We start from the raw sequence: 22,191 nt of genomic DNA, 5'->3' as shown, positions 1-22,191 counted from the left end.
GACCTCCCCGGATCGGCAGAGGGAGTGGAGCAATGACCGGGATGGCTCGGGAGATAGGGTAATTGGCCAAGTACAATTAGGGAGAAAAAGGGGGAAAAATCCCTCCTCTATCTATCAGCTCCTCTATTAGCTCTCTACCCCCCCCCCCCCAAAAAAGACTGAAAGGTATTTGCTGAGGGTTAGCCGGGGGAGGAGGGTAGCTAACTTTCCTGCCTCAAAATATGTCCGTCTTAATCGGACTGTAGTCTAACTTGATAATCTTAAACCCGGTCTTTGTCTCAGGCTAGTCTTAAACTAAGTTCATGCAGCCGGCCCCAGGACAGCGCCACACAGAAGGGCTGGGATTGAACCACAGAGCTTGTTTGTCAGATCTGCCATAAAAATGTCCCTAAGGTAGCAACGCCCCGGGCAACTTTTTGTGGTAACTGTATCGTTCCCGAGGAGTTCCCTCAAATACCCCTTTGTTCACATGGGGCAATGTTGCTGCTGTGTACACAGGAACCCATTTTGGGGGTTTTAGTGGGTGAACGTTCGGTGATGAAACGTTTCTCTCAAACGTTTGTGTCCAGATGAACTGATTCAACTCTCTTTGGTTTTCCTACCTGGATTATTGAGCATGCATCAAGACAAACGCACACATGCACATGCGTATACACATACCTGTCCCCAGGTACAGCACGCTGTAGTGCTCGTCGTTGACAGCCAGAACGATGTCCGCCACGGTGTGTGTGATGTGGTCATCCGTCGGCAGGTCGAGCGGCGCCACGCCCACCGGGCGGATCACGTCCTCGATTTCCGGGTGATACCGGATCACCCCAAGGTTCTTGATGTCATTGTGACCTCCGGCTGTGGAGTTCTTGCGGACGCACTGAGAGAGGATGTGGTGTAATAAGTGGCGAGCGAGCCGGATGCAGAAGTAAATGCCTTTGCAAAATTATTTCGCAATCACTTCCCCTTCCATTATCATGTGGCTTTTAGGAAAACAGCAGCGTCCTTTTCATCTCAAAAAGGAAAGGCTGACTCAGGCAACAGAGTTTATTCACCCTTTTGTTTTGTTTTTGGTGGAGAACCAAATGACTCAGGATGGTCTGCAGTAAGAGGTAGAGGGAGTTTTGATAGACAAAAACCGAATTGATTTTGCTTGGCACTCTTACCATCCCTGGGCGGCTGCCAATGAACGGACTGCTGTAGCCTTTCAGCTTGGACGTGGAGAAGGCCTGGTCAATGTCTTCTATGGAGTAGGCACAGATGACAGTTCGCCCCCTGAGTGAAGGAGATAACAAGGAAAGTGATTGCACGTCCAGAACAGAGGCCTGTCAGGATTTCTGGGAGCAGAAAGTTGCAAGGCACAGGATTGAGAACAAAAAGGGAGGATATGGCACCCCCCCCCCCCACACACACACACAACTGATCTTTTCTACAATTTTTATGATGGGATAGACTCAAGCGGGATCAGAGTTTCCTGTGTATTATTCTGTATGCTGTTTTAACTCTGTTATCACATGTAGTAACAGCAACACATCTAGTAACAGCTCTCCAAGCTCTATTAGACAATCCCATTTAGTTATCTGTGAGAGGGGTACTTTATTGATCCCTGTGGGGAAACTGCGCTCTGCATTTAACCCCTCCTAGCTGTGTAGCTAGGAGCAGCGGGCAGCCGCCGCGCAGCACCCGGGGACCAACTCCAGTTGGTCTTGCCATGCCTCGGTCAGGGGCACAGACAGCAGTATTAACCCTAACACGCATGTCTTTTCATCACGGATGATGTAAGGAGTAGAGGTGACGAAGAAGTATGAATTTAAATACTTAAGGTCAACTGTTCAAAGTAACGGGGAGTGCAGAAGAGAGGTGAAGGAGAGAGTGCAGGCAGGGAGGAGTGAGTGGAGAAAAGCGTTACATTACATTACAGTCATTTAGCCGACGCTTTTATCCAAAGCCACTTACAATAATTACATTACATTATATTACATTACAATCATTTAGCCGACGCTTTTGCTGGTGGTCCCGGGCTCCCCCCGGAGCACCATATCGATACTGAACTTAGTGTGGACACCCAACCGGAACAATCCGCTGCAGCCCAGAGCTCAATCGATCTGCCAGCTTCAGCCTCCCGGTGACTTGGATTACAGACGCACGCCACAGCGCCCGGCCCGGAGTGTCAGGAGTGATTTGTGACAGAAGGGTACCAGCAAGAGTAAAAGGGAAGGTTTACAAGACGGTTGTGAGACCAGCTATGTTGTTTGGTTTGGAGACAGTGGCACTGACGAAAAGACAGGAGGTGGAGCTGGAGGTGGCAGAGTTGAAGATGCTAAGATTTTTACTGGGAGTGATGAAGAAGGACAGGATTAGGAACGAGTATATTAGAGGGGCAGCTCAGGTTGGATGGTTTGGAGACAAAGCAAGAGAGGCAAGATTGAGATGGTTTGGACATGTGTGGAGGAGAGATTCTGGGTATATTGGGAGAAGGATCCTGAATATGGAGCTGCCAGGGAAGAGGAAAAGAGGAAGGCCAAAGAGGAGGTTTATGGAGGTGGTGAGGGAGGACATGCAGGTGGCTGGTGTGACAGAGGAAGATGCAGAGGACAGGAAGAGATGGAAACGGATGATCCGCTGTGGCGCCCCCTAACGGGAGCAGCCAAAAGTAGTAGTAGAAAGCTTAGCCTAGCTATGTCTGTGAATGTTCTCATTCATCCAGGTCATCGTTATCCAAAGGAGTTGAATCAAGTGCAACTGGACTTGCACTTGATATATACCAAGTCCAGTTGCACTTGATTCAACTCCTTTGGATAACTTAGCCTAGCTGAGCAGTTAGCTCTGTTGCGGCCTCATTAAAGTGATGGTGTGTCTTGACGTAGGTTGTCTCTACCAGAGAGACGTGTCCACGAGTTAGAGCAGCTTCTTTTGTCTAGGATTTTGTTTGAAGTGATGGGCACTTAGTTATCTGTCTGGTTTGGTCAGCATTTAGAAATAGACCAGGGGCCTCATTTATAAAGGTTGCTGCACACAAAAAAGTTGTGTAAATGGGGGTGATATGTGCGTACGCATCTTTCGCCCCAAACATCAGAATGAACGGAAAAATTCTATGCCGAAAAAGGTGCGCATCTCCACACATCCTTGCACCCATGAATGGAGCTTACGCAGTTTTTCAGACAGGAATCTGCAACGGCTGATGGTGAGATCACAAAACACTCAGTCCTCACATGAACCAACACAGATGAGACCACCACAGTCTGCCCACTAGTCTATGTATGGTTCTATGAGATGATTGAAATCAATCTCGCTGATTGGCACAAGGGCTATAAATGGTACGCATGGTGCCGAGTGTAATTTGAAATTACGGCTGTTTTGGCATTGCTTGAAGACTTGACAAATAGAAGATTTACACGTGTTCAGGGACCACGAGGACTCCCTAAATCACCAAGAGCCATTCTGTTGGAAATCTGTGCTGAATTGGGCCCAGCTTTGGAACGAGCCACCCGGCGAAACAGGTCCTGTGCAGGTCCAGTTATTGACCACCCTGGGCTTTCTGGCAACTGGGACGTTTCAACGTGAACTGGATGATAGGTCTGGAATATCACTAAGCACTATTATGTCAGCCATCTTGTTTCGTTTCTTTACTTACATATATGAAAAATTCAAAAAAATATACAATAGTATCCATTATCCAAACCGCTTATCCTGCTGTCAGGGTCATGAGGATGCTGGAGCCTATCCCAGCAGTCATTGGGCGGCAGGCGGGGAAACACCCTGGATAGGCCGCCAGGCCATCACAGGGCCGAAACACACACATACACACACACACCTAGGGACAATTTAGTACGGGCGATTCGCCTGACCTACATGTCTTTGGACTGTGGGAGGAAACCGGAGCACCCGGAGGAAACCCACGCAGACACGGGGAGAACATGCAAACGTCACACAGAGGACGATCCGGGACAACACCCAAGGTTGGATGACCCCGGGGCTCGACGACAGGACCTTCTTGCTGTGAGATGACCACGCTAACCACTGCACCGCCGTGCTGCCCCAGGTAGAGATGCCATAGAAAAATACATGCAATCATTCATTCATCCATCCATCCATTATCCAAACCGCTTATCCTGCTCTCAGGGTCGCGGGGATGCTGGAGCCTATCCCAGCAGTCATTGGGCGGCAGGCGGGGAGACACCCTGGATGAATGAATGAATGGACTGCGTTTATACAGCACTTTTCTAGTCTGCCGACCACTCAGAGCGTTTTTCAATGGATGCCTCACATTCACACACTGACGATGGAGGCTGCCATGCAAGGTGCCAACCTGCTCATCAGGAGCAGTTAGGGGTTCAGTGTCTTGCTCAATGACACTTCAACACACTGTCTGGAGGAGCCGGGGATCGAACCAGCGACCTTCCGATTACTAGACCACACACACACACACACACACACACACACACACACACACACACACACACACACACACACACACACACACACACACCTAGGGGCAATTTAGTGTGGCCGATTCACCTGACTTACATGTCTTTGGACTGTGGGAGGAAACCGGAGCACCCAGAGGAAACCACACAGACACGGGGAGAACATGCAAACTCCACACAGAGGACGACCCGGGACAACCACCAAGGTTGGACTACCCCGGGGCTCGAACCCAGAACCTTCTTGCTGTGAGGCGACCGCGCTAACCACTGCGCCAACGTGCCGCCACTATCGGTTGATACAATTCGAAAAATTGCCCAAAATCCCTCCAGGGGCTTGAAAAGTGGCATTCTCCGGCAGCATACTACAGGCAGCAACTGCAGTATGTGCAATTTGTATGTATCTATTAATAATTCCAGACATAGCAAGAGACGGAGACACAGTTCAGCACAGCACCCGACAACAAGCCATCCCATCAGTCATAGTCACAACACACACACACACACACACACACACACATATTCACAATAGGCCTTTGGCCTTATATGATAAAGGCAAATGCTGGTTGTACCCAGCTTATATAGGCAGACCACATGGAAAATATTGGTTGGTTAGGAGAAGTGATGTCAGGGCTCTTTTAAACTGTGGTGAAGACAAAGTCAAAAAATATAAAGGCAGAGAATTCCATGTTTTGGACCCTCGGTAAAATACACTAAACTGAGATTGGGAAGTACAGGAATTCGGGGGGGGGGGGGGTCTAAGGAGAGATGAACTACATGTGGAGTAAGTATGAAATTGATAATTGTACGCAAATATGTCATGAAAAAAGGGGGAGGATTCTTTTTTAGGCACTATGGACAAATAAACCAATGTGGAGATGGGTCACTTGATAATTAAAAACTGAAACAATGACATTTTTAATTGAACGGCCTTATCAACATCACTCCCCGTTATATAAGCTTTCCTAATGGGGGTCTTTGTCAAGAAGGGTAAGCAAACCTAAACAGTCTCTCTCTCTCTCTCTCTCTCTCTCTCTCTCTCTCTCTCTCTCTCTCTCTCTCTCTCGTCATATCATATCTGCTGTTAACATTCGAATGCCTTGTGAGTGCAGTTTCCATTGTTTTTGCCTCTGTGTGAGTTTCGTGGATTTTTATTTTGTGTAGTTGTATTGTTAACTGTTTTGAGTGTCGTCACTGTGAAATAAGATTGTGATCTTTTGTTGCAGCTTATATATAATTGATTTACCCGTTCTGGTGTCGGGAGAACCGCGTGGGTGGCATGAATTATGAGGAAGAGATGTTGCATATTTTGAATGCGTGGATCTGTGCAGACTGTTGTGCATAAACCTATTTGTTGTGAAGCTTTTGCTCTCCTCTCTCGCTAGAGCTGTCTCTCTCTCTCTCTCTCTCTCTCTCTCTCTCTCTCTCTCTCTCTCTCTCTCTCTCTCTCTCTCTCTTTCTCCATCCGTTTGTCTCTTACTGGCGGCCTTAGCCATTGAAATGGGCCCCTGACTGACATGCAAGAATTGAATCATTCACCCACTTTTTTTTAAACTTATTTAAAGTGGCGAGCAGCTGTAGTTACTTCATTCAACGACACACGAGAACCACCACTAGTGGGCGCTGGGCTGACATCTGAGCCATCGCTGAACTTGACTTGGCCTGTCCAACACAGCTTTGTCGCCGAGGAGGTGTCTCCTCATTCCAAAGCAAAAACATCACCGTTTCAGTTTTTCATTAAGGGAATTGCTGTTTGGATTATTTCTATGCTGAGCTGGTCATGATGCTGTACGTGCACACGATGCATTTACCTTTCAGTCAAGTCAAGTCGGTTTTTATTTGCCCCCAGCGGGGCAATTGTTGTGTAGCAGCGGCAACATTCAAACACACAAACACCCCACACAACACATAAGGCAAATAAATACGACATGTAGTGAGGGGAACAAAGCCAACAAAAAGCCATGCAACAGTAAATAGTGTTAACAGTGCTTATCGAGGTGGAGCTGGTGTCACCTCCTACTGTTGGAGTTTAGCAGTGAAATGGCTGAGGGAATGAAGGAGGGTTTGTATCTGTTGGTTTGGACTACTGGGTATTTGAAGCAGAAACCAGAACGCAAGGTCTGAGACTCTAGGTGCAGGGGGCCCCCGGGGGTGCTGTCAGACAGGATAGATTCTGCTTTCCTTAACATCTGTTTGTTATATAAATCAGATAGACTTTTCTGATTTCTGATAAGTCTATAAATATATACCATTATCGATGTATACCAACTTAAACCCTCACTTTGTTTTCCTTTTCCCTTTTATGTTTTTCTTTATGTAGGGTAGGGCCCCACATAAGTGCCATTTCAGTTAAATGTTGACAGCCGGTGTCTGTCAACAAGTGACCAGCACTGATGGGGGGGGGGGGTAGAGGTAGGTGGATGGGCATGACCGTGGGGGGGGGGGCACAGTTTGTTAATGAACCTGACTGCTTGTGGATAGAAGCTATTTAGCATTCTGCTGGATTTAGCACAGATGCCCCTGTGCCTCGTCCCAGACGGCAGGAGGGAACACAGGTTGTGAGAAGGATGGTGGGGGTCCTTAATGATGCTGGAGGCTCTGCGAACACAGCGTTGATGGTAAATCTCCAACAGGAAGGGCAGAGGGGCACAAACGATCTTGCTAGCTGTCTTCACTATCCTGTCCAGCTGGTGTTGTTCGGTCGCTTTGCAGGTACCGAACCAGGAACGAGGTTAGAATACTTCCAGTGGTGCCCCTGTAGGAGGTGGTGAGGGCTGGAATTGGCAGACTCGCCCTTTTTAAGTCTCCAGAGGGGATGGAGCCGCTGTTGGGCCTTTTTAACGATGGCCAAGGTGTTAATGGTTGAGGTCAGCTCGTCCACCAGGAGCACTCCCAGGAACGTGATGTTACTGACCCTCTCCACAGTGGCGCCGTCGATGGTCAGCGGCGTATGATGGTGCCTGCCGGCCCTCTTGAAGTCAATAACCACCACTTTTGCTGGAGTAACTGTTTAAGTTTGGTAATGGTATTTTACAATCTTAATTTTTGAAGGATTCTCTTAGAATGCATCCACTTGCCATCACATATTGCCATTTGAGGTTGTTTCGTTTTGCTTGAGATGCCTCTACTGAGGCCCCACCAGTACACTGCTCAGCCTCGTGATGAGCACCTCCATCTCACACTCCGCAAATTTCACCTTCTTTCTTAAAGTCGACGTCTCCAGCTTTCCCTCAATGATAGTCCAACAACGGCGCCTTAGAGGCGTTAGCATATTCATGAGCTATTTAGCATCGACCATTTCTGGATGACTGTGGGACGACACTGGGAGGAGTACACACACACACGATTCAATGCAGGCGGGTATCAGAAACGAGAAGGCTGCTTACAAGTGTGCGCCGCATGGTGTTGTAGAACTGAGTATTTTCATGACAACATATATTCTAAGGTTTGTGCGTACACACATTTTTAGGATGGAATCCACGCTGAGTCTTATAAATGGCGGCCGCAGGGCTTTTGTTAAGCATATCATCACAGTTTGCTGTAACCTTCTCTGACCGTGGCTCTGTTGCTGTAATGCCGTGGTCTTCATCGCTGGAGAGGCATTTTAAAGCACTTGAGAAAACAACTTCCAGAGATGGCTTATGAAAACATGCCTTGCCAAAAGTTGTGCTGTACCTAACTGCCTGGGGAATTTACTCTGTTTCTGTACAACTCCTCCGCAGCAACAATACCTCTGCAGCCCCATGGCCTTTATCACCACGAGCTCAAGTCTGTAGCTACATTTATACACCAGCTAAATACGGCTGTCACTCCTCATGGCAGCTAGTTAAGTGCAGTCAGGTGACTACCAGAAATTTTCAAGGGGCCATGACTGAATTGTAGGGCGGATTCAGTTGATCTCTGCTGTCTGTACCAGAACAGCACTAGATAATTAGTAGTTGGCTGTGTCCTTGTATAAATGAAGTATGTATGCAGAAAGAAAAGGTGTGGTGCTCGACGAACGTACCCAATCACCTCAAATGTCACCCAGTGTTATTTTATCATCCATGTTGAATTGAAAGCCACTTTATTTGACATTGTATTCTTACAATGAATGTGTTCTCTGCCTTTAACCCATCCTATTGTATAGCAGCAGTGGCCAGCTGCAGCGACCGGGGACCAACTCCAGTTCTTCTTTCCATTGCCTTGCTCAGGGGCACAAGCAGGAGTATTAACCCTAACATGCATGTCTTTTTGGGCAAATATGAAAATTACTGGGGCACAAAAGAAAATTAATTCAACCTTATTGATTTAGTGCGACCCATGTTTGTCTTAATATCTGGTAACCACTGCTAGACGTAGAGCATCGTTTACATCCACACTCTCGTCAAGAGCGACGCTGAATACCGACGCATCTTTCAACGCAAGGGAGAACCGGGGGGAATAGTGTGACCCTCCCACGCGCTACATCCCCCTGGTGAAACTCCTCACTGTCAGGTGAAAAGAAGCGGCTGGCGACTGCATGTGTATCGGAGGAGGCATGTGGTAGTCTGCAGCCCTCGCCGGATTGGCAGAGGGGCTGGAGCAGTGACCGGGACGGCTCAGAAGAGTGGGGTAATTAGCCGGGTACAATTGGGGAGAGAAAGAGAAAAACATCCACAAAAAAAACATGGACATGTTTTTTTTTTATTATTGAATTGCTCTGCATGCCCGTGGTAATGGCCATAGGCTGCCAACCCTTGAACTAGAGTGAGCAACAGTGGTGGGCGGGGCATGAGGCTTGTCAGCAGTGGTGGGTGGGGCATGAGGCTTGTCAGCAGTGGTGGGCGGGGCATGAGGCTTGTGTTATTTGTATATTCATAGATCCTGAATTTCTCGATGAGGGAGAAAGAGTAGATATACTTCCAGCCCTTGTTCAGAGTTTTTTTTTTACTTTTTATGTGGGAAAACTGTTAATCAATATATTAATCATCTCAGAGTATTTTTGAACTTTAAAGACTGTCTGGAAGGGCACTGTAACATTGTATCTGATGATGAGAAAGATCCTTGGTGGATCAGAACATTCATGTGTCAATAAAAAGCCCTTTGTGTTTATTTGGGTCTTCCATCTGCCTGTATTAGTTGAATTTGACTGTCCATGAAATTGACTATATACTGTATACTGCTTTAAGGTTTGTGGCTGTATCCTCTTTAAAACGCTAAAGAGCTACCCATCTGGATAAGGTGGTTGGATAAATGGTGTTTCCTGTCTGATGGTTCAGTAGATTTAAAGGCAGTGTAGCCCGTTTTCCTCTACAATCGGGGTTTGAACTTCATTCTTTGAAACACATCTGCATGTAAATTTGTCGTGGATTATGACAAAATAGTGTTAGATTACAGGCTGTGCCTTTGTCAACCCGGTATAAACTGGAAAACGCGTGACGCAGCTCACCATGCGTTGGCGAACAGGCCGTACATGACGCCGGCCCTCTTGTGCTGAGCCGTCAGCACCACCGCCTGCTTGATGTTGTTGTACTGCTGCTGGGTGCTGCCTGCACCGCACATCACCCTGGCCTTCATGAAGGTGGTCCACGAGTCTGCCAACAAGGCCTTGATCCCTCCTTCATCCACCTGGGACAGACACACACACATGGGAATTTGATGGCAAATCCACAAATGCGGGGGAAAGGCAGCTGGGCTAAAGTTTGGCAGGAATTCGAAGCACCCTGACAAGAGAGATGGGCCAAGGAGCCCCTCATTGTCATTTTCCAAACTACCTTCACCCCTTCAGATGTGAAAATTTCATTTTAACTTAATGTCTGTTAGTTCAGTCCCACACAAACACTCATACACCAGACGTCGGTTCACTCATAAGGAGAAGTTGGGGGTTAGGTGTCTTGCTCAGGGACACCTCGACATTTTTACCAGGAGCCGAGGATCGAACCAGCAACCCTCCAGTTACCGGATGACCCGCTCTACCTCCGAGACAGTGCCGGGGTGCGAGAAGATGTTTAAAAAAGTGCAAGCAGAACCAAATGTATCCAGAAATACATTTTTTTCTTAAATTTATTTCACATAAGGTGTGAATTTAAACAGAAACAAATAGACGTTATCAATAGTTTTCCAATTCATTGTTTTATTGTGGCATATTTTGCCACATCAATTGCACTGGTCTTGTATGTTCAGTTCAACAAAATAGTATGAACTATAATTTAACTATATAGTTGCATTATTATTTTTAGACAGAAATTTTTGTTTTTGCAAATGTATTGACTACAATTCATTCTATCAAGCTGGGTGAGAAGTGGGGCGAGGGGCAAAATATATCCATTTACCCAAGGAGGGCCTGACTGAAAAAGTTTGGGAACCACTGTATTAGTCTGTACTAGTGATGGTACAGGAAGTAATATAGTTTGTGTTTGCATCAATATTTGTGTTAACGTTAGTATAGAATTTGCAATACAGAGTGCGGTGATGGTGGTAATGATATGATGTGTAAGGGTGATAGTAAACTGGATTTGTACCGTGCAGATTCGGCCGATGCGGGCCCTGTATGGCTCCTCATCCACCCGGGCCGTCTTGTTGAGCTCGCTGAAGAAGAAGTAGATCTCCTCTTTGAACTTCTGGGAGGCGGGAATCACGGCAGCGCCGGCAAACTGTGGATCTGTGTCCCACGGAGACAACAGAAAAGAGGTCACCCCCAAAAAGACAACTGCTTTATTACAAGTAGTTCAGCAAGCAGCACCTTCTTCCAACGGGGTACGATAATTTAATTTCTTCAGTGTCTTCCAAGCCCTTTCTATGATCAAGTGACATCATCAGCAATTTTAATTCATAACAACTTTTGTAATATTTGGTTAAACTCTGCGTCTCCGTGCGTCTCCTCCAGGTGCTCCGGTTTCCTACCACATGTAGGTCAGATGAATCCGCCCTACTAAATAGTCCCTAGGTGTGTGTGTGTGTGTGTGGGGGGGGGGGTCCTGTGATGGCCTGGTGGCCTGTCCAGGGTTTCTCCCCACCTGCCGCCCTACTCCAGCATCCTCGAGACCCTCAGTAGGTTAAGCGGTTGGGATATGGGATGGATGGATGGATGGATGGATGGTTAAACTCTTTCTACATCCTGACAGCTATCAAGTAAGTCGATGCACTGAGAAGTAAACCGGTCTCTGTGGCTGCCCAACATGCTGCAAACAGACAGAACATTTTCCCAGTACCCGCTCCTCATCAGCCAATTAGGAGCGTGTCCTCATCAGCCAATTAGGAGAGTGCCCTCATCAGCCAATCAGGGGAGTGCTTTGCAAGCTGGCATCTCCATTGGTCCATACTTGCTGTCTGCAAGATCACAAAGCTCTCAGGCAGAAGTGAGGGGGGTGGATTCTGTTGCAGGATGTTTTCATAAACAAACAAACAAATAAATAAATAGATAAACTAGCTCTCGCTAACTTCCACCCAGGATTTAAGGCAAGTGAGACAAAAATATTCACCAAAAAGAGATGCGATGAAAGAACTTATGAATTAAAAGCAAGTAACAGAAATATGTACACATTTAAAATAAGTGATCAATTGATTTCCATTGACCTGATAAATCTGATGCTGACCAGCAAAAAAGGATGAACGACCACCTTGCAGCATAAGAGTTAAAAGAAATGAAATCACCAACCATTTAACCAGAAGGCCTCTGAATACAAGAACTCGATGCTCTTCCGTTCATGTGCATTCTCACCACGCTGTTGTGTACATGTCTTTTTTTATGTCCTCCATTTTCATTGTCATCATTTTATTTTTTACCTCCGAGGCCTCTCTCATCTCTCCTTCAACAATGCCAGTTTTGTAGTTTGAATGATGAACAACACAGTAAGTTGTAAATGGTGAAAATGGCTGTTCAACTAAACTCGCCACAGTTTAAATTGTCTTCTTTGTAATTTATCAAATCTATTGGCAATTCTTTCACCAATACTTCCATGCAATTTCTGCTCCTCCTCATCTCACAAACATGTCACCCCATCAGTATCTATTATCTTATTTTGAGTACTTCCATTCCTTGTTAGCGTTATTAGCCCCCTTGTTTAAAGACAGGTATTTTGCGGTGCACATTCTCTGCCTCGTGCTGCAGGCTGTTTCCACACACGCAGTCCTCCTCGCCGCAGAGCGCTGAGGCGGTTTGGCAGCCGCATTTGCAAAATAACCTTTAACCCAAAGCATAGACAGGGTGACTGTGAAAACACCCACGCAACATTTTTTTTTCTCCCATGAGGCTTCTGGCTAATCTTCTGCAAACGCACGATACCAATACCACCCACCATAATCACGTGATGCTATCTGCTATATTCTCCTCCGTACCCTTCACAGGTTCAAGCCTGCGCTCGTCCTACTCACTCAGCAGCCAAACGTTCTCCGTCTTCAGCAGCTTCTGGGAGCCAAACGTCCGTCGGATGGAGCCGGCATGGCCGCCGACTGATGACAGGGCAGAGTACAGACTCCCATCTGGGGGGGGGGGGGGGACAAGGAGAGTGAGAGAGATGGAGAAAAAGAAAGAGGAAAGGAGAGGGGTGGGTGAGGAAAAGGGATGGAGGGCAGACAGTGAGAGAGAAAGGTTGGTACAAGGTTGAGAGAAAGCAGGAGGAGGGAAGTGTTGGAGGGATGGGGAAAGAGATTGAAAGAGACGGGGAGGAGCAGAGGGCATGCAGAGAGAAAATTAAACAAAGGGGGAGAGGGAGGGAGGAAAGGGAGACAGACAGAGAGAGAGAGAGAAAACGGACATATGGGCTACAAGAGACCAAAATCCCCTCAGGTAGACAGGAGAGGATTAAAAATGAGGTAGGGGTGCAGGGCAGTGGGAGCTGGGAGAGGAGTATCGGGGCTGCACCACCATTCACCACATATCAGACACCCCAATTAGGGGCCCGTCTCTATAGCAACGCAACCGGGAAACATTTCAAATCATGGCACTAATGGCTCAGTTTGAACAGATCACTGTTTGAATGCCATGCTACCAGAGCAAATGGTCATGGGTTTAAGAATCAATCTTCTGAAGCAGCGGTCTCACGTGCTGTTCTGTATAGGACCTCATGGGGCAGCGAGGTGCTCTGTGACAGAGGCTACAGCGGCACTTTTCACTGATCATGTATTATAGAAATAACCCTACAGTACATATCACTATTAAGGGTTTGAATCATGGCCAGTGCTCTTTTTACACATCCTTCCTTTTCTCTCTCTCTCTCTCTTAAACCCCCATTTCTCTTCACTTTCCTTTCTGTTTTTTTTTGTGTGTGATTTTTTTCTCTCCCTTTTTCTCCCCAACTGTATCTGGCCAACTACCCTACTCTCGTCCCGGTCTCCCTGCTCCACCCCCTCTGCTGATCTGGGGAGGGCTGCAGACTACCACATGCCTCCTCCGATCATGTGGAGTCGCCGGCCGCTTCTTTTCACCTGACAGTGAGGAGTTTCACCAGGGGGACGTAGCGCGTGGGAGGATCACGCTATTCCCCCCAGGTCCCCCTCCCCCCTGAACAGGCGCCCCGACCAACCAGAGGAGGCGCTAGTGCAGCGACCAGGACACATACCCATATACCCACATCTCCCACCTGCAAACACAGCCAAATGTGTCTGTAGCGACCAAGCCGGAGGTAATGCAGGGATTCGATCCGGCGGTCCCCATGTTGGTAGGCAACGGAATAGATTGCCATGCCACCCGGACCCCCCCCCCCCCCCCCGTCTTCACTTTCCTTTCTAATAAAGGCAAAACTGCTATAAATAACCTTTTGATATAACTGTGACGATGAAAGAGATATCAGTCAGCTGGTTTTTTATTTGCAGAAGTGCTCTGTCTCACAAACAAACCAGCTCCTGGCAGACCGGCTGACAGCGAGCCACTCGTCTGGTCTTGCATGTTATCAACTGACAGAAACAAAATGATTTGAAACATTATTTAATTATTTAATCCAATCTGAGATTTTCATTATTTCAACAACGTGGCACCTGCTCTTACAAAAGGACTAAAAACACACCCAACGATGCCGCGCTGCAAAGGGCAGCAGGTAACCTTAAACCCCTGGCTGACAGGTTTGCAGACTGGATCCGTCGAGATTTTACACACATTCGGTGATAAAATGTGCAGTTTCTTGTTTGTTTGTTTGTTTCAAAATGGAATAATATTGAGGAGTGACATTGTATTCTTCACTGAATGAACTGCAGAAAGCTGGCTCCAAAGAGAAATTTATATCCAAGGGTCAATTTCTACAGATATGCAGTTATGCAATAATGCTTCCCTTCCTACTATTGTTCCAATGGTGTTACAACAATGACTTGGCAGCATTTTCTGCATGATTTGTAGGCTGCAGTATTGTAGTACTCGAGTCCAGCATTCGGACTCGAGTCCGACTCGAGTCCTGATTTTCAGGACTCGTGACTCGGCTTGGACTTGAGCACTTATGACTCGGACTCTGACTCAAATACTGGGGACTCGAGACTCGACTCAGACTCGAGGTTTAGTGACTCGACCACAACACCGGTGTGTGTGTGCACATGCTTCGAGTGCATTTGTTTGACTGTTGTGTCACAAAGTAAATAAACTCCCTCTGAAGTGGTGACAGCTGTGTCATTCTTGTTTCATGTAGACCTTTTTTATTTGTATGGCAGCTTTTCTACGGTGCCAAAGTGGAGCACTGGAGCCCATCTTGGAACTCGACTCAGACTCAACCTTGATGACTCGGACTCGGGTAATGGGGACTTGACTCAGACTCAACTCGGACTCTTCTTTGGGGACTCGAACACTGGGGACTCGAGACTCGACTCGGACTTGAGGTTTAGTGACTCAACTACAACACTGGCAGGCTGCATGTGTCACTGCGGGTATAACGTTTGTAAGTGTGTTGATAATGCTGATTGGAGAGAACAAGAACACATCTGCATAGGCAATCCTTCATGGCTTAAACCAAACCACAATGTGGATCCAAAGCCCATGCAGAACCTCTTACTCTAACCAGGGTTCATATCCCACCCCAACCCTCATAGGTCTCTCTTTCTTTTTTCTTTGCCTGCCATCTTGTGCAACCTTATCTCTGTATCATTGTGTTACTCTTGGTTGTAAAGTGTATCATTAACTTTTGTTTTTCCAGTTATTGATTCTTGGGGGGGGGGTACACGGTGGTGCAGTGGTTAGCGCAGTCGCCTCACAGCAAGAAGGTCCTGGGTTCAAGCGCCGGGGTAGCCCAATCTTGTGGGGGTCATCCCGGGTCGTCTTCTGTGTGGAGTTTGCATGTTCTCCCAGTGTCTGCGTGAGTTTCCTCTGGGGGCTCCGGTTTCCTCCCACAGTCCAAAGACATGTAGGTCAGGTGAATTGGCCGTACTAAATTGTCCCTAGGTATGAATGTGTGTGTGTGTGTTGGTCCTGTGTGATAGTCTGGTGGCCTGTCCAGGGTATCTCCCCGCCTGCCGCCCAATGACTGCTGGGATAGGTTCCAGCATCCCCGCGACCCTGAGAGCAGGATAAGCAGCTCGGATAATGGATGGATGATATATTCTCTGCACCATTCCACTTTATCACCTCTTATTTCCTGTATAAGTCAATCCTTGTGTATATATCTGAAGATTGTTGTGTTGTAGTGTTGTTATTCTATGTTGAGTACACTGAGAGAGCCACGAAACCAGAGTCACATTCCATGTACGTGCAAACCTACATGGCCAATAAACATGACTCTGAGTCTTGCAGTACGGCTACGGTGCGATTTAACAAGACAACCTGCAGCTGTTTTTTTTCTCCACACATTAAATGGGTTTTTGGTTATAAAAGTGTTCTGTTACCTGCAGACAGGCTGATGGACCTCTGAGAGGGGTAAGGTGGGGAGATGTCGGCGGGGGCTGCCATCTGCGCACTGCCCTGGACGTCAGTCAGAACTGTGTCGTTTACCTGTGGCGAGAGGAAGTGATGTCACAACCTCGAGTACGTCTTGCAGGAGTACAGAAACCCAACTTTAATCTAATTGCGGCTTGAGACAAAGCACATTGTAGCAACCTCATCAGCATCTCTGTATCCTGAATAATAACAATTTATTCTGCCGCATGTTTGATATCTTCTGAGAGAAATCTGTTGTCTTGTGTCCATCATGAATTGAACCACATTTCTCTTCCGAATGCTACACCTAACAAACAAAGATTCACTATGACACAATATGTACATCTACAAAAACAGAAGCTATGATTATCAAGTCATTCACCCTCTTCTCTGATATAAAGACATCTTAATGTGCACCTTTCACCTAACAGTTTTTTTAGGAGCAGCGGCCACATAACAGTAGTGTAGCGTGTTTACAAGCAAATTAACTCCTGTGGTGTCCTCAGAAGATATCAAGTTTCTTTCTGCAGACAAAATAAGCTCTTACCAGCAGCCAGCATTTAGGGCTTCCAGCATTTGTCCCACACACTACAAATGTGTCATTTACTTTCTGAATGACTGTGATGAAATTATCACACTCCATCTGCAAGGAAGAGAGAGACACAGAGAGAAACACAGAGAGAGAGAGACACACACACAGAGAGAGAGACAGAGAGACAGAGAGAGAGACACACACACACACACAGAGACACACACAGAGACAGAGAGACAGAGAGACAGACAGACAGAGAGACAGACAGAGAGAGACAGAAAGAGAGAGAGACAGAGAGAGGCAAGGAGCAAGTGAGCAAAAGGGACAATAAGTAAGAAAGAACGACAAGAAGACAGAGGGAGAAAGATTGGAACAATGACAAAGGGAGCACAAGGACAGAGAGAAATAAAAAATAGAGAGGGAGCAGACAAAGGGGGGGGGTTGAGGGAGAGAGGGGGAGATTAAGAAGGACAAAGATGGAGAGAGGGTGGAATAGAGAGAAAGAGAAAGAAAGAAAGACATGAGATAATTCTGGAATGGATCCAGGCCTTACATGGGGAGGTGCAGCCGTGCGGTACAAGCACGATGCAGTAACTGCAACGCTGCACACGCACCAGTTATTCACCAAGCACAGAACATGGACTTCTTTGTCAGACAGACCGCTAGATGAAAAATAAAAGTGATGACTACAGGAAACTCAGAGAAAAAAAATATTCTATTTAAAGCCCACTGCGTTGTTCAAGTCAAGTCTTGTATTTGACAGACAAGTGGACGACAGGGCCGCCGAAGAACAAGGAGGAAAAACTCAGAAAAGAAGCGGAGGCTCAACGGGACCACCACACACCCACCATGCAGGCTCAGGTATGACCACAGCGTCCTGAGGTGAAGCCCCAACGTGGACGTTTGCTGCGCCTCCTCCCATCTCTCTCCCTTAACTTAATGCAAGTGTGTGACCCAATCCCACTGAAACCCCAGGGCAGTTCTGCACGGAAGCAAAGGGAAAGAGGCTGCAGGGAAGCAATCGGAGAGAGGGGAGCGGCTGGTGAGGTAGGAGATGAGGCGGGGTGCAGGCTGCGCTCGATAAATGGCCCGAGTGTTACGGTAGCTGGAATTCCCAAGACAGGCGGTATTGCGAGTCCTTAAAACTGGCGGGATGCTTGTCTTGGAGCATCTATATTCAGCAGTAAGAGGTGGAGAGCCATGCATGTGTATGTGGGCTTTCTTTCCAACCAAACGCTGGACCGGCTGATTTCACCGATCAGTCCTCCCCTGTCTGGTTTAAGGCGTAGTGGAGGCTAAACGCCATGCACCCACCTTTGTATTTGCAGACAATAGTTTACCCACCTTAAACCTTCATTACACAAATTCATAGTATACATCGAAGTAAACAGTATCAAACTAATGTACAGTATTTCAACGGGTAAATATAAATTAAGGGGCGGCACGGCGGCACAGTGGTTAGCATGGCCGCCTCACAGCAAGGAGGTCCTGGGTTCGAGCCCCGGGGTAGTCAAACCTAGGGGGCCGTCCCGGGCCATCCTCTGTGTGGAGTTTGCATGTTCTCCCCGTGTCTGCGTGGGTTTCCTCCGGGTGCTCAAGTTTCCTCCTACCGTCCAAAGACATGTAGGTCAGATGAATTGGCCATACTAAATTGTCCCTCGGTATGAATGGGTGTGTGTGTGTGTGTGTGTGTGTGTGTGGGCCCTGTGATGGTCTGGCAGCCTGTCCAGGGTGTCCTCCCACCTGCCGCCCAGTGACTGCTGGGATAGGCTCCAGCATTCTCGCGACCCCGATTGGGATAAGGGGCTTGGATAATGGATGGATGGATGGATGCAAATATAAATTAATGCTTTTCTGAAAATGGTGCCTGTATTGGTAGTTGGTTGCCGAATGATGATCGCTGACTGAAGATGATAGTTTAGTCACCTGTTATTTAGTACTACAACCCTGGTGTTAACTAGTGACATCAGCTGATGTTGGATTGGGATGAAATCCTGCATACACGTGTCCCTCTGTGGCGCATGGCTGGATACCATCGCTTTGTAGGGAGAAGGCCCTGCCCTCCATTTTCTCTCAAATGATCAGTAATCCTGTCTACCTGTCATGCTTGGCTGACTCCCTTCACATACCGATACAGCAGCTGACACTGGGCCGGATCCGCCCACAATCTGGCAGATCCGCATAGGAATCACATCCGCCCTTAGACGCCCCCCCCCCTTGCCTCTGCGCCGATTGTGGCAGATCATTATACCAATCACACCTGCTGCTAGACCGCCCCGCGCCTCTGGCCAGAGTGTGGCCTCCTTACGAAAGTCGGAACCCATTTTCAAATTAGGCCTTGTGGATCTAAAATGAGCCAAGAGTCAGCACCTGAATTCCCATTTCTCACATCAGTTCTTTTAGAAACAGATTTCAGTGGACTGTTTGAGAGAAGAAACATTTACGATCCTTGAATCCTTGAATATGCCGCCATGTATTTTTGTACCAGCGTCATGGCGGATCCGTTTCGCCGATCCGCACCAGATGCTGTGATACATCCGGCCCGGATCCGGCCCAGTTTCATTTTGCTGTCTGGCTGCGACCATCATTTGTGGTTATTGTTTGTCAGTGTGTAGCTTGGACAATGACAAAACCAGGTCCAGAAGGTGAAAGTCTGAACCGTGTGTTTGCTCCACCCATGTACTAAACCAGTTGATTCTACTTAACGCCACTCTCCCGCCAGGTAGAGCAAACAAGTTAATGAAATTAAGTTAACGGTTTAGTACATGGGTGGAGCAAACACACGGTTCAGACTTGTACCTTCTGAACGTGGTTGTGCTACCTCAGGCTAAAGGGTAATGCTTGATTTCAGTCTTGTCAGACTCTGTGTGATGCAGCCTGTTCCATCATCACCTTTTTAGCCTGCCTGCACCTACTTACAGTTTAAAAAAGGGATATAAAGGGGTGTAGATGTAGAGGACAGTGATGGTGGTGTCTGCCAAGAGAGTTTAGTTTGCCAACACTGGCACGTCGTCTTTCTACTCACCTCATATTCTATTGGTCTAACTTGCTGGACGCCATGTGTGTCGCCTGCATCACATGGGTCTTGCCGTCTTTGATGGCCCCATATTAAATCAGGATTAAGGAGGGCTCAATCTCAGCATGCGTTTTTTTTTTCTGCTGGGAGTAATAAGTGCTGTTTTTTTATTGGCAAGAAATCAACGTAAACTAAATACTTGTTCACACCTAAACAGCTGACCAGAAAATGATTGCTCTTACCAATCACTGCGGTGAAGATGAGCATGATGACGATGAGCATGATAATGATGATGACAAAAGTGGCGGGGGAAAATGCTTTGCAATGCCGATTAAGGAGCGAGCAATGGAGACCGTTGGTGTACCTTGGGCGGCGCAGACTTGGTCATGCACATCGTCTTTGTAATCTCATCGCTCACCACGGGGATCTGTGGACGGGAGGAGGTCATATTAGCTTGTGCTATTTCACACTGCTTTTTTTTTCAGAATAGAAATAACATCTGAAAGGAAATAATGACCTCATTTTGGGTGCAAAAAAAAAAACAGACCAAAAACCTGAACAAGCTACTAGTCAATTTAAGCCTTCAACAGCTACAAAGAAATAGGACACAGACACATTTAGATGAAATGTTGTTTGTCTGGTCACTGTAGACGCTAGCCCTGACGGGGTATTACTATCTTGGTCCTATGCTGACTATGAGCTTGCCTCACTATCTTTTCCCTCCGCTGGGGAGAGATAAGCTTGGCTCCATTAATGTATGCATGACATATCTCTCACCGGCTGTCACTCATCTTGGTTCCTGAAGTGGGTCAGCTCCGAGCCATGCTCTCCATCTCCGGCCCGCTCTGTGAAGCCTGCCTCGGGTCATTCTGCCTATAGTCTCAAACACTTCAGTTGTCTGTAACCTTTACTGGCTTTCATAGATCCCTAAATTGACCAGACACCTGTATTCTTAAAAGGTGGCATATTCCAAGTATAGAAAACTTGGCGGTCATTAACAAATGTGAGCGGTATATCGTAGTGATGAGGGTGTGCTGACCTTCTTTATCGTGTTTTACTCAGCTTGCAGGTGCTTCATTAGAACAGGTGTGTTTTTTTTTTTACTTTTCCTTTTATAAGAACAGACATCAGTCACAGACAAAGGCAAATTACAACCCTTCCTCTACCGATCCTCTCCTCTTTTGTCTTATTCAATGATATCAGCAGGTTTGACCAGCTCCCTGACAAAACAGCCATGTGTCCTGTAGAGCAACACGCTGAAATGACCGGAGCAGTCGTTTAAATATTTTCTGTGTAAAAACCTTCACTGTGTAAGTGCAAACCGTACCTGCAGGTCGCGAACTCCTCGGTCTGTGAATGTCAGCACGTAGATCACAGCTTGCCCCCCCACGTACAGCACGTTGGAGCCTTCCTGGTGGTACATGCTGATGTAGTTCTCTGGTTTCATGAAGTGGAACCTGGGGGGCTCTGTGGGTCAGACCAACATGACTTAGAGGGGGGAACTGCCACGCCGCAGTTTTACTGTTTTTTTCCTCTCGGTCATTTAAATGCTTTTAATGCTGTTGATTGAAATTGTGGTTAGTACTACTGAGTGATATGGGAATATTATCATGATGGTCATTTGAATTTTTACACAAAATTGATATATATCACAATATCTGCTTGCATATGCAACAATACCATGTTTAAGGATCCAAATGAAGTTAATCACATTGAGTTGTTCGGTTATCAAACCAAAACTAATATATCGACCTCATTTCGCAAGAAAGTTTAGGTATCAGATTCTCGTTGACATTAATTTAATCAAAGTTGTGCGTCACGACGTGACAATATGCAAATTTCCTTTCCTAGCTGTTATTGTGGTAACTGAGTCTTATTGTTACTGTGGGGGAAATGGCGGCGCGAATTCACGTTTGCAGCGGCCTCACCCAGTACCGGTGTGGGAAGATGGCGGCACTAACTTATGTTTGCGGCGGCCTCACCCAGCACCGTCCATGCAGTGCCTTTGTCCACATCTGCGTCTACTTTTGTGGCTGGGAGAGCTGGCGCTGGATCGGCTGGGAGAACTTAGTCTGCTGCGTCCTGTGGGCCCAGGGAGCTGCCTGGAGCTGTGCCCAAAGAGGAATCACCGAGGGCGGTGTGACAGGACGCGGAAGCGGGACAGGCTAAGCTAACTGTTAGCTCATGCAGACCGGCAGTCCCGATAACACCCAGGGCGGCCTGGCGGCGGCCTCGCCTAACTTTGTGTTTTTGGTGTCGTCGTGTGGAGTGCGGGTAGGTGTGTCGAAGGTGTCTGGCTGGGAGAGCTGGCGTTGGATCGGCTGGGGGAGCCTGGTCTGCTGCGTCCGGTGGGCCCTGGAGCTGTGCCCGAGGAGGAAACACCGAGAGTGATCCGACAGGACGCGGAAGCGGGGCAGGCTAAGCTAACTGCTAGCCAATG

At 47.3% G+C, this 22,191-nt stretch overlaps 1 protein-coding gene across 1 annotated transcript in view; it reads right to left on the bottom strand.

Moving 5' to 3' along the window:
* si:ch211-113g11.6 (uncharacterized protein LOC559008 homolog) overlaps nucleotides 1-22,191 on the bottom strand; it is a 45,124-nt gene that overhangs the window by 14,963 nt on the left and 7,970 nt on the right. Inside the window, exons 2-10 of the mRNA XM_056287012.1 lie at nucleotides 21,079-21,218; nucleotides 20,116-20,178; nucleotides 16,751-16,846; nucleotides 16,173-16,278; nucleotides 12,747-12,854; nucleotides 10,895-11,034; nucleotides 9,823-10,001; nucleotides 1,155-1,263; nucleotides 661-868 (exon numbers count right to left, since the gene is read on the bottom strand). Of these exons, the coding sequence (XP_056142987.1) occupies nucleotides 661-868; nucleotides 1,155-1,263; nucleotides 9,823-10,001; nucleotides 10,895-11,034; nucleotides 12,747-12,854; nucleotides 16,173-16,278; nucleotides 16,751-16,846; nucleotides 20,116-20,178; nucleotides 21,079-21,218 (1,149 nt within the window). The remainder of the gene's footprint in view (nucleotides 1-660; nucleotides 869-1,154; nucleotides 1,264-9,822; nucleotides 10,002-10,894; nucleotides 11,035-12,746; nucleotides 12,855-16,172; nucleotides 16,279-16,750; nucleotides 16,847-20,115; nucleotides 20,179-21,078; nucleotides 21,219-22,191) is intronic.

This window comes from Lampris incognitus, chromosome 9 (assembly GCF_029633865.1).
Source record: "Lampris incognitus isolate fLamInc1 chromosome 9, fLamInc1.hap2, whole genome shotgun sequence".
Classification (NCBI taxonomy): Eukaryota; Metazoa; Chordata; class Actinopteri; order Lampriformes; family Lampridae; genus Lampris; species Lampris incognitus.
The sequence above is the reverse complement of the archived record's forward strand: the minus strand, read 5'-3'. Positions and strand labels throughout refer to the sequence as shown.